The 14,072-nt window shown below is 44.0% G+C and overlaps 1 protein-coding gene across 6 annotated transcripts in view; it reads right to left on the minus strand.

Moving 5' to 3' along the window:
- Window positions 1-14,072, minus strand: part of LOC109906539 (serine/threonine-protein phosphatase 2B catalytic subunit alpha isoform) — a 104,287-nt gene that overhangs the window by 13,906 nt on the left and 76,309 nt on the right. For 3 of the 6 annotated variants that reach the window (XM_031792120.1, XM_031792119.1, XM_031792118.1), the window contains exons 10-12: window positions 10,732-10,803; window positions 9,148-9,174; window positions 3,416-3,500 (exon numbers count right to left, since the gene is read on the minus strand). In XM_031792120.1, coding sequence (XP_031647980.1) covers window positions 3,416-3,500; window positions 9,148-9,174; window positions 10,732-10,803 — 184 coding nt within the window. The remainder of the gene's footprint in view (window positions 1-3,415; window positions 3,501-9,147; window positions 9,175-10,731; window positions 10,804-14,072) is intronic. The other 3 variants (XM_020504278.2, XM_031792123.1, XM_031792121.1) reach the window with 1 other exon arrangement.

The raw sequence follows: 14,072 nt of genomic DNA on the forward strand, positions 1-14,072 counted from the left end.
GATGCTACAGGAAGGCCATAAAGATCATCAAGGACATCAACCACCCGAGCCACTGCCTGTTCACCCCGCTGTCATCCAGAAGGCGAGGTCAGTACAGGTGCATCAAAGCTGGGACCGAGAGACTGAAAAACAGCTTCTATCTCAAGGCCATCAGACTGTTAAACAGCCACCACTAACATTGAGTGGCTACTGCCAACACACTGTCAATGCCACTGACTCTACTCCAGCCACTTTAATCATGGGAATTGACGGGAAATTATGTAAATATATCACTAGCCACTTTAAACAATGCTACCTTATATAATGTTACTTACCCTACATTATTCATCTCATATGCATACGTAGATACTGTACTCTATATCATCGACTGCATCCTTATGTAATACATGTATCACTAGCCACTTTAACTATGCCACTTGGTTTACATACTCATCTCATATGTATATACTGTACTCGATATCATCTACTGTATCTTGCCTATGCTGCTCTGTACCATCACTCATTCATATATCCTTATGTACATATTCTTTATCCCCTTACACTCTGTATAAGACAGTAGTTTTTTTTGGAATTGTTAGTTAGATTACTTGTTCGTTATTACTGCATTGTCGGAACTAGAAGCACAAGCATTTCGCTACACTCGCAATAACATCTGCTAACCATGTGTATGTGACAAATAAATTTGATTTGATTTGATTTGATTTAACAAGACATTTGTGGAGTGGTTGAAAAACGGGTTTTAATGACTCCAACATAAGTTTATGTAAACTTCCGACTTCACCTGTGGGTCCTGGATGTCAGGAAGCTTGGCCCCAGTGATGGTAGTGCGTACGGCCCAGTACCTCTGTAGCGCCATCCCGGTCAGATGCTGAGCAGGTGCCATACCAGGCGGTAATGCAACCGGTCAGGATGCTCTCGTTGGTGCAGCTTTAGAACTTTTTGAGGATCTGGGGACCCATGCCAAATCTTTTCAGTCTCCTAAGGGGGAAGAGGTGTTGTCGTGCCCTCTTCACAACTGTCTTGGTGTGTTTGGACCATGATAGTTTGTTGGTGAGGTTGACAACAAGGAACTTGAAACTCTCGAACCACTCCACTTCTGTCCCGTCGATGTTAATGGAGGCGTGTTCAGCCAGTCCACGATCAGCTCCTATGTCTTGCTCATATTGAAAGGTTGTTGTCACTGACCTCCTCCCTATAGGCTGTCTCATCGTTGTCAGTAATCAGGACAACCATTGTTGTGTCATCAGCAAACTCAAAGATGGGTGAACAGGGAGTGCAGAGGGGATTAAGCACGCACCCCTGAGGGGCCCCAGTGTTGTTGCAGATGTGTTGTTGCCTACCCTTACCACCTGGGGGGCGGCCCGTCAGGATGTCCAGGATTCAGTTGCAGAGGGAGGTGTTTAGTCCCAGGATCCTTAGCTTAGTGATGAGCTTTGTGGGCACTATGGTGTTGAACGCTGATCTGTAGTCAATGAACAGCATTCTCACGTAGGTGTTTCTTTTGTCCAGGTGGGAAAGGGCAGTGTGGAGTGTGATTGAGATTGCGTCATCTGTGGATCTGTTGGGTTGGTATGCAAATTGGAGTGGGTCTATGGTTTCTGGCATGATGGTGTTAAATGGAGCCATGACCAGCCTTTCAAAGCATTTCATGGCTACCGACGTGAGTGCTACGGGGCGGTAATCACTTAGGCATGTTACCTTTGCTATTATGGGCACAGGGACTATGGTGGTCTGTTTAAAACATATAGGTATTACAGACTCGGCCAGGGAGAGGTTGAAAATGTCAGTGAAGACACTTGCCAGTTAGTCCATACATGCTTTGAGTGCATGTCCTGGTAATCGGCTTTGTAAATGTTGACCTGTTTAAAGGTCTTGCTCACATCGGCTACGGAGAGCGTGATCACACAGTTGTCCGGAACAGCTGGAGCTCTCATGCATGCTTCAGTATTTCATGCATCAAAGCAAGCATAAAAGGCATTTAGCTCGTCTGGTAGGCTTCTAGATGTGAGTTTGTCCTTAAGTCACATGATTTTGAACTTTCAAATAGCTATCCTGTCAAGTACAATATGCTGACTTCTGCCTATGATCATGTAATTGGGCAGATATTATAAAATACATAAACATACAGTGCATTTGTAAAGTATTCAGACCCCTTGACTTTTTCCACATTATGTTACGTTACAGCCTTATTCTAAAACTGATTCAATAGTTTTTTTCCCTCATCAATCTACACACAATACCCCATTATGACAAAGCAAAAACACATTTTTAGAAATGTTTGCAAAAATATGAAATATCACATTTACATAAGTATTCACACCCTTTACTCAGTACTTTGTTGAAGCACCTTTGGCAGCGATTACAATCTTGAGTCTTCTTGGGTATGACGCTACAAGCTTGGTACACCTGTATTTGGAGAGTTTCTCCCATTCTTCTCTGCAGATCCTCTCAAGCTCTGTCAGGTTAGATGGGGAGCATCGCTGCACAGCTATTGTCAGGTCTCTCCAGAGATGTTTGATCGGGTCTGGGCTCTGGCTGGGCCACTCAAGGACATTCAGAGACTTGTCCCGAAGCCACTCCTGCGTTGTCTTGGCCGTGTGCTTGGAGTCATTGTCACATTGGAAGGTGCACCTTCACCCCAGTCTGAGGTACTGAGCGCTCTGGAGCAGGTTTTCATCAAGGATCGCTCTGTACTTTGCTCCGTTCATCTTTCCCTCGATCCTGACTAGTCTCCCAGTCCCTGCCACTGAAAAACATCCCCACAGCATGATTCTGCCACCACCATACTTCACCATAGGGATGGTGCTAGGTTTCCTCCAGACGTGACGCTTGGCATTCAGGCCAAAGAGTTCCATCTTGGTTTCATCAAACCATGATCTGAGAGTCTTTAGGTGCCTTTTGTTAAACTCCAAGCGGGCTGTCATGTGCCTTTTACTGAGGACTGGCTTCTGCCTGGCCACTCTACCGTAAAAGCCTGATTGGTGGAGTGCTGCAGAGATGGTTGTCCTTCTGGACAATCTCCACAGAGGGACTCTGGAGCTCTGTCAGAGTGACCATCTGGTTCCTGGTCATCTCCCTGACCAAGGCCCTTCTCCCCCCATTGCTCAGTTTAGCGGGGTGGCCAGCTCTAGGAAGAGTCTTGGTGTTTCCAAACTTATTCCATTTAAGAATGATGGAGGCCACTGCGTTCTTGGGGACCTTCAATGCTGCAATGTTTTTTTGGTATACTTCCCCAGATCTGTGCCTCGACACAATGAGTCTCATAGCAAAAGGTCTGAATACTTATGTAATATTGTATGTAGATTGATTAATTAATTTAATCAATTTAAGAATAAGGCTGAATACTTTCCCGAATGCACTGTAGATAGACAGGAACTGCACACCTAGACATGCATCAATGAATCCCAATAAATACCTGAGGACAGAGAATACCCTGGCCATCTTGCCAATGGCACGGATCTTGTTCCGGATTACTTCCTTGCGTGCAGAGGCTGTGGCACCTAAAAGACACAAACACACAGACACGCACATGCGCGCGCACACACACACACACACACACACACACACACACACACACACACACACACACACACACACACACACACACACACACACACACGCACACGCACACACACACACAGTTGTCAGGGTCAGACAGACAGGCCGTTTCCAACCATCACTGCTTATCTGGGGCATTTTCTTTAAGGTGTCTTCACTACCATACATGAGCTGGTAAAGCCTAGCACTAAGTTGTGTTCTTTGTCTACGTACAGCGGGGAGAACAAGTATTTGATACACTGCCGATTTTGCAGGTTTTCCTACTTACAAAGCATGTAGAGGTCTGTAATTTTTATCATAGGTACACTTCAACTGTGAGAGACAGAATCTAAAACAAAAATCCAGAAAATCACATTGTATGATTTTTAAGTAGTTAATTTGCATTTTATTGCATGACATAAGTATTTGATTCATCTGAAAAGCAGAACTTAATATTTGGTACAGAAACCTTTGTTTGCAATTACAGAGATCATATGTTTCCTGTAGTTCTTGACCAGGTTTGCACACACTGCAGCAAGGATTTTGGCCCACTCCTTCATACAGACCTTCTCCAGATCCTTCAGGTTTCGGGGCTGTCGCTGGGCAATACGGACTTTCAGCTCCCTCTAAAGATTTTCTATTGGGTTCAGGTCTGGAGACTGGCTAGGCCACTCCAGGACCTTGAGATGCTTCTTACGGAGCCACTCCTTAGTTGCCCTGGCTGTGTGTTTCAGGTTGTTGTCATACTGGAAGACCCCCAGCCACGACCCATCTTCAATGCTCTTACTGAGGGAAGGAGGTTGTTGGCCAAGATCTCACGATACATGGCCCCATCCATCCTCCCCTCAATACGGTGCAGTAGTCCTGTCCCCTTTTCAGAAAAGCATCCCCAAAGAATGATGTTTCCACCTCCATGCTTCACGGTTGGGATGGTGTTCTTGGGGTTGTACTCATCCTTCTTCTTCCTCTAAACACGGCGAGTGGAGTTTAGACCAAAAAGCTCTATTTTTGTCTCATCAGACCACATGACCTTCTCCCATTCCTCCTCTGGATCATCCAGATGGTCATTGACAAACTTCAGACGGGCCTGGACATGCGCTGGCTTGAGCAGGGGGACCTTGCGTGCGCTGCAGGATTTTAATCCATGACGGCGTAGTGTGTTACTAATAGTTTTCTTTGAGACTGTGGTCCCAGCTCTCTTCAGGTCATTTACCAGGTCCTGCCGTGTAGTTCTGGCCTGATCCCTCACCTTCCTCATGATCATTGATGCCCCACGAGGTGAGATCTTGCATGGAGCCCCAGACCGAGGGTGATTGACCGTCATCTTGAACTTCTTCCATTTTCTAATAATTGCGCCAACAGTTGTTGCCTTCTCACCAAGCTGCTTGCCTATTGTCCCTGATGTCCTTACACAGCTCTCTGGTTTTGGCCATTGTGGAGAGGTTGGAGTCTGTGTGTGGACAGGTGTCTTTTATACAGGTAACGAGTTCAAACAGGTGCAGTTAATACAGGTAATGAGTGGTGAACAGGAGGGATAGTTAAAGAAAAACTAACAGGTGTGTGAGAGACATAATTCTTACTGGTTGGTCGGTGATCAAATACTGATGTCATGCAATAAAATGCAAATTAATTACTTAAAAATCATACAAATGTGATTTTCTGGATTTTTGTTTTAGATTCCGTCTCTCACAGTTGAAGTGTACCTATGATAAAAATGACAGACCTCTACATGCTTTGTAAGTAGGAAAACCTGCAAAATCAGCAGTGTATCAAATACTTGTTCTCCCCACTGTATGTGTGTGAGTGACTACTACTGATAGAAAGGAATCCTACCCTAAATGTTTATGTAATATTTATTGGATACTTGAATCATTGAGCAGATGTTTTTAGCACAGGAGTCATTTATAGTAAATGTGGGCCTCACAACAAAATCATTCCACATAAGAAAATTATACCACATCAACATACAGGTGGAGTGTGAGAGATGGAAAATAACGCGAGTGCTTAGAAATATATGGAGAGAGAGAGTATGCAGAGAACAGTGAGACTCTAGTAGAGTGTGTTCCTTTGAATGGACCAATAGGGGAGTATTGAGTATCCCTGCGCATGGGTGATGTCTTTTCTTGTTAAGATATACACTGAACAAAAATATAAACGCAACATGCAACAATTTCAAAGATTTTCCTGAGTCGCTGTTCATATAAGGAAACAAATCATAAAAAATAAATTCATTTGGCCTTAATCTGTGGATTTCAAATGACTGGGAATACATATATGACTCTGTTGACTCTGATATGCATCTGTTGGTCACAGATAACTTTTTTTAAAAGGTAGTGGCGTGGATCAGAAAACCAGTCAGTATCTGGTGTGACTGCCATTTTCCTCGTCCAGCGTGACACATCTCCTTCACATAGAGTTATTCAATCAGGCTGTTGATTGTGGCCCGTGGAATGCTGTCGCACTCCTCTTCAATGGCTATGTGAAGTTGCTGGATATTGGGGGGAACTGCAACACACTGTCGCTCAATGTCGATCCAGAACATCCCAAACATGCTCAATGGGGGACATGTGTGGTGAGTATGCAGGCCATGGAAGAACTGGGACATTTCAGCTTCCAGGAATTGTGTACAGATCCTTGCGACATGGGGCCATGCATTATCATGCTGAAACATGGTGATTGCGGGCAGATGAATGGCACGCCAATGGGCCTCAGGATCCCGACACGGTATCTCTCTGCATTCAAATTGCCATAGATAAAATGCAATTGTGTTCGTTGTCAGTAGCTTATGCTTGCCCATACCATAACCCCACCGCCACCATGGGGTGAACTGCTCACCCACACGACGTCACACACGCTGTCTACTCTTCTCCAGTGTGGCAGTGGTCATCGAAGGTGAGCATTTGCCCATTGAAGAAGTCGGTTACAACGCCGAATAGCAGTCAGGTCAAGACCCTGATGAGCACGACGAACAAGCTGATGAGCTTCCATGAGACGGTTTCTGACAGTTTGTGCAGACATTCTTTGGTTGTGCAAACCCACCAGTTTCATCAGCTGTCCGGGTGGCTGGTTTCAGACGATCCCCCAGGTGAAGAAGTCGAATGTGGAGGTCCTGGGCTGGCGTGGTTACACATGTTCTGTGGTTGTGAGGCCGGTTGGACGTACTGCCAAATTCTCTCAAATTACATTGGAGGCAGTTTATGGTAAATAAATGGATCTGGCAACAGCTCTGGTGGACATTCCTGCAGTCAGCATGGCAACTGCACACTCCCTCAAAACTTGAGACATCTGTGGCATTGTGTTGTGTGAATAAAACTGCACGTTTTAGGAACTCCCGAGTGGAGCAGTGGTCTAAGGCACTGCTTCGCAGTGCTAGCTGTGCCACTAGAGTTTCTGGGTTCGAGTCCAGGCTCTGTAGCAGCTGGCCGCGACTGAGAGACCCATGGGTCGCACAATTGGCCCAGCGTCGCCTGTGTGAGGGGAAGGTTTGGCTGGTACAGATGTCCTTGTCCCATCGCACACTAGCGACTCCTGTGGCGGGCTGGGCGCAGTGCACGCTGACTCGGTCGCCAGGTGCACAGTGTTTCTTCTGACACATTGGTGCGGCTGGCTTCCGGGTTAAGCGGGCATTGTGTCAAGAAGCAATGGGGTTTGGCTGGGTCGTGTTTCGGAGGACGCACGGCTCTTGACATTCGCCTCTCCCGAGTCCGTACGGGAGTTGCAGCAATGGGACAAGACTGTAACTATCAATTGGATACCATGAAATTGGGGAGAAAAATGGGTAAAATGTAAAATAATAATAACTGCACATTTGTGGCCTTTAATTGTCTCCAGCACAAAGTGCATCTGTGTAATGGTCATGCTGTTTAATCAGCTTCTTAATATGTCACACCTGTCAGGTGCTCACTGCTAGGGATGTAAACAAATTTGTTCAAATAAGTTCTTTCTGCGTGTGGAAAATGTCTGGGATCTTTTATTTAATCTCATGAAACATGGGTCCAACACTTTACATGTTGCGTTTAGATTTTTGTTCAGTATAGCTAGCTAGATGTTTGGGCACAAAGAATGGTCTATATCAGTGGTCACCAACCTTTTCTGAGTCAAGATCACTTTCTGAGTTTTTATTGCATGACTTAAAAAAAACATAAGCCTATGCAACATTAACCAATTAAAAACAGTTCTGTAGCAATCAGGTTTGTGCAGTAGGCTACAGGCCCAATACATTATCGCTGCATATTGGCTACACTTGAATAGCCCTGCCAATGTTGTTCTTCTCTGACCATTTTGAAATTATATTTCTAAACGTTAGGTATATGATCAAACTGGTAATACATCATTTGTTGTATTACTTGTGAGGCACAACTGAGTGAGCATATTAATTTGCTTTTTATACTGGATTGATGGCCTGCATCTGATAGTCAGTCTGAGCAGAGGGAGGGAGCACCGGTGAGGCTGCCTCTCAACCGACTCACCGTCCCTCCTCTCTCCCGCCCTCCTCTGAGAAATGGGGACACCGTCTTTCAGCTGATGGTGAAACTTAAGTCGCACTGCATTACTTCTGCCTCATGCACCAATTCATGCTGTTACTCCTATGATCAGAGAAAGTTAAATATTCCTTGATATTAAAAAAGACACAAGTTGCAAATAATAACAATGCAAGCTTATCGAAATGCGCATGTTATAGCTTATAAAACTGTTGAACAAAGTTGTGACAGTGCTGAATAACACCTTAAACACGAACTTACTCATAAAAACAGCAGTTCTTTTGTGTATTCGTTGAGTCTCTCTCTAGTCATGGTTTTAAAAGTTTTGAAATATCACATGATCAACTTTTCTGTACGTTCGGGGCTTCTTTTTACAGTCCATGGCGCAAGGAAACTGTGCAGCTACAGTGATCTGAGCTATCTGACTGGCCAGAGTTAGGCCTATAGGTGCACTTGATTTGCTTTCTGGGCTTGACGGGTAAGAGTTCTACCTTCACACACATAAAATGTTTCAAAATGTGCACCTACCGTCAACCTACCGTCAACAGTGTGAAACGAAAATAGGAACGCTTGGCTTTATCGTTGGGTTTTTTACAGAAATGTTTGGTGATCGACTAGGAATGGCTTGGAGATCGACCAGTCGATCGTGATCAACCGGTTGGTGACCACTGGTCTATATGGTGTGTTAGGACTGACAACACTACACTGTTTCTATTGAAGCTATAGGCTAGCTTTAATTCAATCAAGTGCAGATAACCGTACTGCAGGAAAGCTATGTTTAAGTTAACCATATTAAAACCAACACACCATGCAAGCTGTTTAACACGCAAAACTATACCTCTCCGTAAAAAAAAACTGTATTGTGTCAACATTCTGAGTGAACCTACAGCACAGTTTATCTGCGATTGATTGAATTGGGGTGTATGTCTGTCATTTTTTAAAATTAGATCAATACATTTGACATTTTGACTGATCAATATCAACATCCGTAACCAAACTGAGCATAAATGTTACAACACATTTATGTATTGTGTTAGTCATTTGGTTCCCAAAGTGCATGTGCCTGAGCAAGCACCACCAAAAAAAAAGAAGGTATATTGGCACACGACAGTAGAGCTGAGGGTTGTACCTTTCTTGGGGGCATATATTAGATGTCCTTCTCAAGAACACCCCCAGAAGAGAAAAGAAAAGATGACAGATCAGTGGATGGACAGCTGAAGAATTACAGAAAAAGCGAATGAGAAGGACAATGAGGAGGAAGAGGTGGAGAGGAGAGAGAAAAGAGGCAGCATAAAGAAAAGCAATGGATTATTTAAACAAAACTCTGGAAGAACAGAAAAGAAGGAGGACACATTAAATGAGGTTACCAAAGGTGTGAAATAATCACAGCACCGGGGAGAAAGAGAGAAGGCGAGAAATGAAAGAGAGACAGAATGAGAGTGAGACAGAGATGAAGAGAAAGAGGGATAAATGAGAGAGCGAGAGAAGAGAAACAGAAATACATAATGCAGAGAACATGAACATCGACACAATGGATATTAAACTATTGAAGAAAGTCATTTAAGAAAATAAAATGAGGAAATGATGAGATGTTAGCGACTAAGTCACCGAGGTTGTAAGTGACTAAGGAGTGTCTGTCAACTAGTAACGTTAGGGTCAAGGGTTAGAATCCATGTTCTACACCACACCACTTCCGGCCATACAGGAACAGGATATGACCTAAGCATTCCTTCCCCCTCACTATAGAGTTATGGTGACGTGTGTGACTTGGAGTATCTAAAGGGCTTTTCTAGGAATGGGTGTTCCAAACCATCTCTACCTAGAGAATGCCTCTGGCCATTATGTTGTACAATGGAGCCTACAAGTGTTAAATGGAACCCAATTGAATGAGCTGTAAGATAAGGAATGAATGGAATGAGAAATCAGGAGGCATTGAATACCAGGAACACGGTGTGTTCCACCCATAGATACGCAACCTGAATAGAATTGTGGCACGTGTTGACTTTTGTAACAAACTGTGTTACATAGTAGCTAATAGCTACCATTAGGATAAAAAGGCGTGCAAATCCATGCGAGCATCTTGCACTGTCATGTTCTACGGCGGATCCAAAGAAAGCAAATGTAAAATGTACACTTGTGGAGCTGATGAATGTTCCATCGGTCGAGGCTGCCCTCTAGTGGAAGTCTAGTCAAACACCGAGAGACACAACCCCATAATGATCTTGGTCCTTCCATGCCCAATTCCCCATTCTCCGTTTCTATACAGTCACTCCCTTCCACTCATTTACTTCCCCATATTCATTTCACCATCCCAAGGGTCATGTCATTAGCAAATCCATTTGCATGCTTATCAATGGTTGAGAGTGGAGCTGAGAAAGTGGAGCTGAGAAAGTGGAGCACCTGCATGTAAAAAGGAGGAAGGGAATTGGGTGTGTCTAAAGTGTCGTGGCAACGAGGGCACATCATCCTGTGAACCAGGGAATGCAACTTTGGTTTTATAAGTGGGGGGCGGGGGACATAACTTATTTTTTATTTTTGTTATCCAGTCCGATAAACACTCCAAACAGTCTCCTCGACCGCTTGGAGGCGTATGCATGGTCCTAAAGCCACACCGTCGCCTCGTTTTGTATCACATTCCAATGATATAACTGGAGGGGGAGAAAAAAATGTAATTTCAGTGAAAGTTGCTCCCCTGCTGTGAACACAGACTTACCATCGATCTCTTCATCAGTCGTCAGCTCATCATTGGAGCAGATGCTTAACACATTGACCAGCATCTCAGTGACTGCAGAGAGCGAGAGAGAGAGAGTTCTCAGCAAAAAAACAAATTGGTTTTCTACCCAAACACAGAACAGCAGACCGCATACATATTACACATGTTCATAAACCAGCATGTTCATCAGAAAAACAGAGGGAAAGTATTGCATGATTTGTTGATTTTAATAATGTTTTTGATTCCATTTGGCATGATGGATTACATTGCATTTGTAAAGTATTCAGACCCCTTGACTTTTTCCACATTTTGTTACGTTACAGCCTTATTCTAAAATTGATTAAATAGCTTTTTTTCGTCATCAATCTACACACAATACTCCATAATGACAAAGCAAAAACAGGTTTTTAGAAGGTTTTGCAAGTTTTTTTACAAATAAAACCCCCATAAATATCACATTTACATAAGTATTCAGACCCTTTACTCAGTACTTTGTTGAAGCACCTTTGGCAGCGAATACAGCCTCGAGTCTTCTTGGGTATGATGCTACAGGCTTGGCACACCTGTATTTGGGGAGGTTCTCCCATTCTTCTCTGCAGATCCTCTCAAGCTCTGTCAGGTTGGATGGGGAGCATCGCCGCACAGCTATTGTCAGGTCTCTCCAGAGATGTTTGATCGGGTCTGGGCTCTGGCTGGGCCACTCAAGGACATTCAGAGACTTGTCCCGAAGCCACTCCTGCGTTGTCTTGGCCGTGTGCTTGGAGCCATTGTCAGGTTGGATGGGGAGCGTCGCTGCACAGCTATTTTCAGCTCTCCAGAGATGTTTGATAGGGTTCACGTTCGGGTTCTGCCTGGGCCACTCAAGGACATTCAGAGACTTGTCTCGAAGCCACTCCTGCATTGTCTTGGCCATGTGCTTATGATCGTTGTCCTGTTGAATGGTGAACCTTTACCCAGTCTGAGCGCTCTGGAGCAGGTTTTCATCAAGGATCGCTCTGTACTTTGCTCCATTCATCCTTCCCTTGATCCTGATTAGTCTCTCAGTCCCTGCCTCTGAAAAACATCCCCACAGCATGATGCTGCCACCACCATGCTTCACCGTAGGGATGGTGCCAGGTTTCCTCCAGATGTGACACTTGTCCAAAGAGTTCAATCTTGGTTTCATCAGACCAGAAAATCTAGAGAATCTTGTTTCTCATGGTCTGAGAGTCTTTAGGTGCCTTTTGGCAAACTCCAAGTGGGCTGTCATGTGCCTTTTACTGAGGACTGGTTCTGTCTGGCCAGACTACCACAAAGGCCTGATTGGTGAAGTTCTGCAGAGATGGTTGTCCTTCTGGAGGTTTCTCTCATCTCTACAGAGGAACTCTGGAACTCCGTCAGGGTGACCATCGGGTTCTTGGTCACCTCCTTGACCAAGGACCTTCTCCCCCCCCGATTGCTCAGTCTGGCCGGATGGCCAGCTCTAGGAAGTCTTGGTGGTTCCAAACTTCTTCCATTTAAGAATGATGTAGGCCACTGTATTCTTGGGGACCTTCAATGCGTTAGAAATGTTTTGGTACCCTTCCCCAGATCTGTGCCTCGACACAATCCTGTCTCCAAGTTCCTTAGACCTCATGGCTTGGTTTTTGCTCTGACATGCACTGTCAACAGCGGGACCTTATATAAACAGGTGTGTGCCTTTCCAAATCATGTCCAATCAATTGAATTGTCCAATCAATTGAATCTCAATGATGATCATTGGAAACAGAATGTACCTGAGCTCAATTTGAAGTCTCATAGCAAAGGGTCTGAATACTTATGTAAATAAGGTATTTCTTCTTTTTATTTTTAATACATTTGCTAAAATGTTTTTAAAAACTGTTTTGCTTGTCATTATGGGGTATTGTGTGTAGATTGATGAAAGCAATTATATTGAATCCATTTTAGAATAGGACTATAACGTAACAAAACGTGGAAAAAGTCCAGGGGTCTGATTACTTTCCAAATGCACCTTCTTTTTTTGCTGTGGTATCGTTTTAGTATTGTTTTGATATCGAGAATCGTGATGGTATCGAGTTTGTGATACTATACCTGGTATCAGTATTGAAGTCCAAATTCTGGCATCGTGACAATACTGACACTGAGTAACTAAATCTGTACGAGTAAGCAGTGATGCTTATTATTATTGTTATTATTGTTGTTATTGTTACAGTGATTATTTTTCCAAATGGTAATGGTAGGGGTAGTAGGGGTAGTAGAGGTAATGGTAGGGGTAGTAGGGGTAGTAGGGGTAATGGTTGTAGTTTAATGGTGGTAGTAGGGGTAATGGTAGTAGTTTAATGGTGGTGGTGGTAGTAGGGGTAGTAGGGGTAATGGTTGTAGTTTAATGGTGGTAGTAGTAGTGGTGGTAGTAGGGGTAATGGTAGTAGTTTAATGGTGGTGGTGGTAGTAGGGGTAATGGCAGTAGTTTAATGGTGGTAGTAGTAGGGGTAATGGTAGTAGTTTAATGGTGGTGGTGGTAGTAGGGGTAATGGTAGTCGTTTAATGGTGGTAGTGGTAGTGGTGGTAGTGGTGGAAGTAGGGGTAATGGTATTAGTTTAATGGTGGTGGTAGTAGGGGTAATGGTAGTAGTTTAATGGTGGTAGTGGTAGTGGTGGTAGTAGGGGTAATGGTAGTCGTTTAATGGTGGTAGTGGTAGTGGTGGTAGTGGTGGAAGTAGGGGTAATGGTATTAGTTTAATGGTGGTGGTAGTAGGGGTAATGGTAGTAGTTTAATGGTGGTAGTGGTAGTGGTGGTAGTAGGGGTAATGGTAGTAGTTTAATGGTGGTGGTGGTAGTGGTGGTAGTAGGGGTAATGGTAGTAGTTTAATGGTGGTGGTGGTGGTAGTAGTAGTGGTAGTAGGGGTAATGGTAGTCGTTTAATGGTGGTAGTGGTAGTAGTGGTAGTAGGGGTAATGGTAGTAGTTTAATGGTGGTAGTGGTGGTAGTAGGGGTAATGGTAGTAGTTTAATGGTGGTGGTGGTAGTACTTGTAGTAATGATGATGGTCGTGGTAGTAGTAATATAGTGGTGATGATAATAGTAGTAATAGTCTCAGTAGGTAGTAGGTTGAAACATTGGTGGTAGTAATGATAAATAGTAATGGTAATGATAATAGTAGTGGTATTGGTGTAAATAACAGCGGTGGTGGTAGCATTCATTTGAGTAGTAATAGGGAAAGCGAATACCTAGTTAGTTGCACAATTGAATACATTCAACCCAAATATGTCTTTTGCATTTAACCCAACCCCTCTTAATCAGAGTTGCGAGGGGCTTAATCGACTTCACCGGCGCCCGGGAACCTTGCTCAAAGGCATAATGGACT

Source organism: Oncorhynchus kisutch, linkage group LG16 (genome assembly GCF_002021735.2).
Source record: "Oncorhynchus kisutch isolate 150728-3 linkage group LG16, Okis_V2, whole genome shotgun sequence".
Lineage (NCBI taxonomy): Eukaryota > Metazoa > Chordata > Actinopteri > Salmoniformes > Salmonidae > Oncorhynchus > Oncorhynchus kisutch.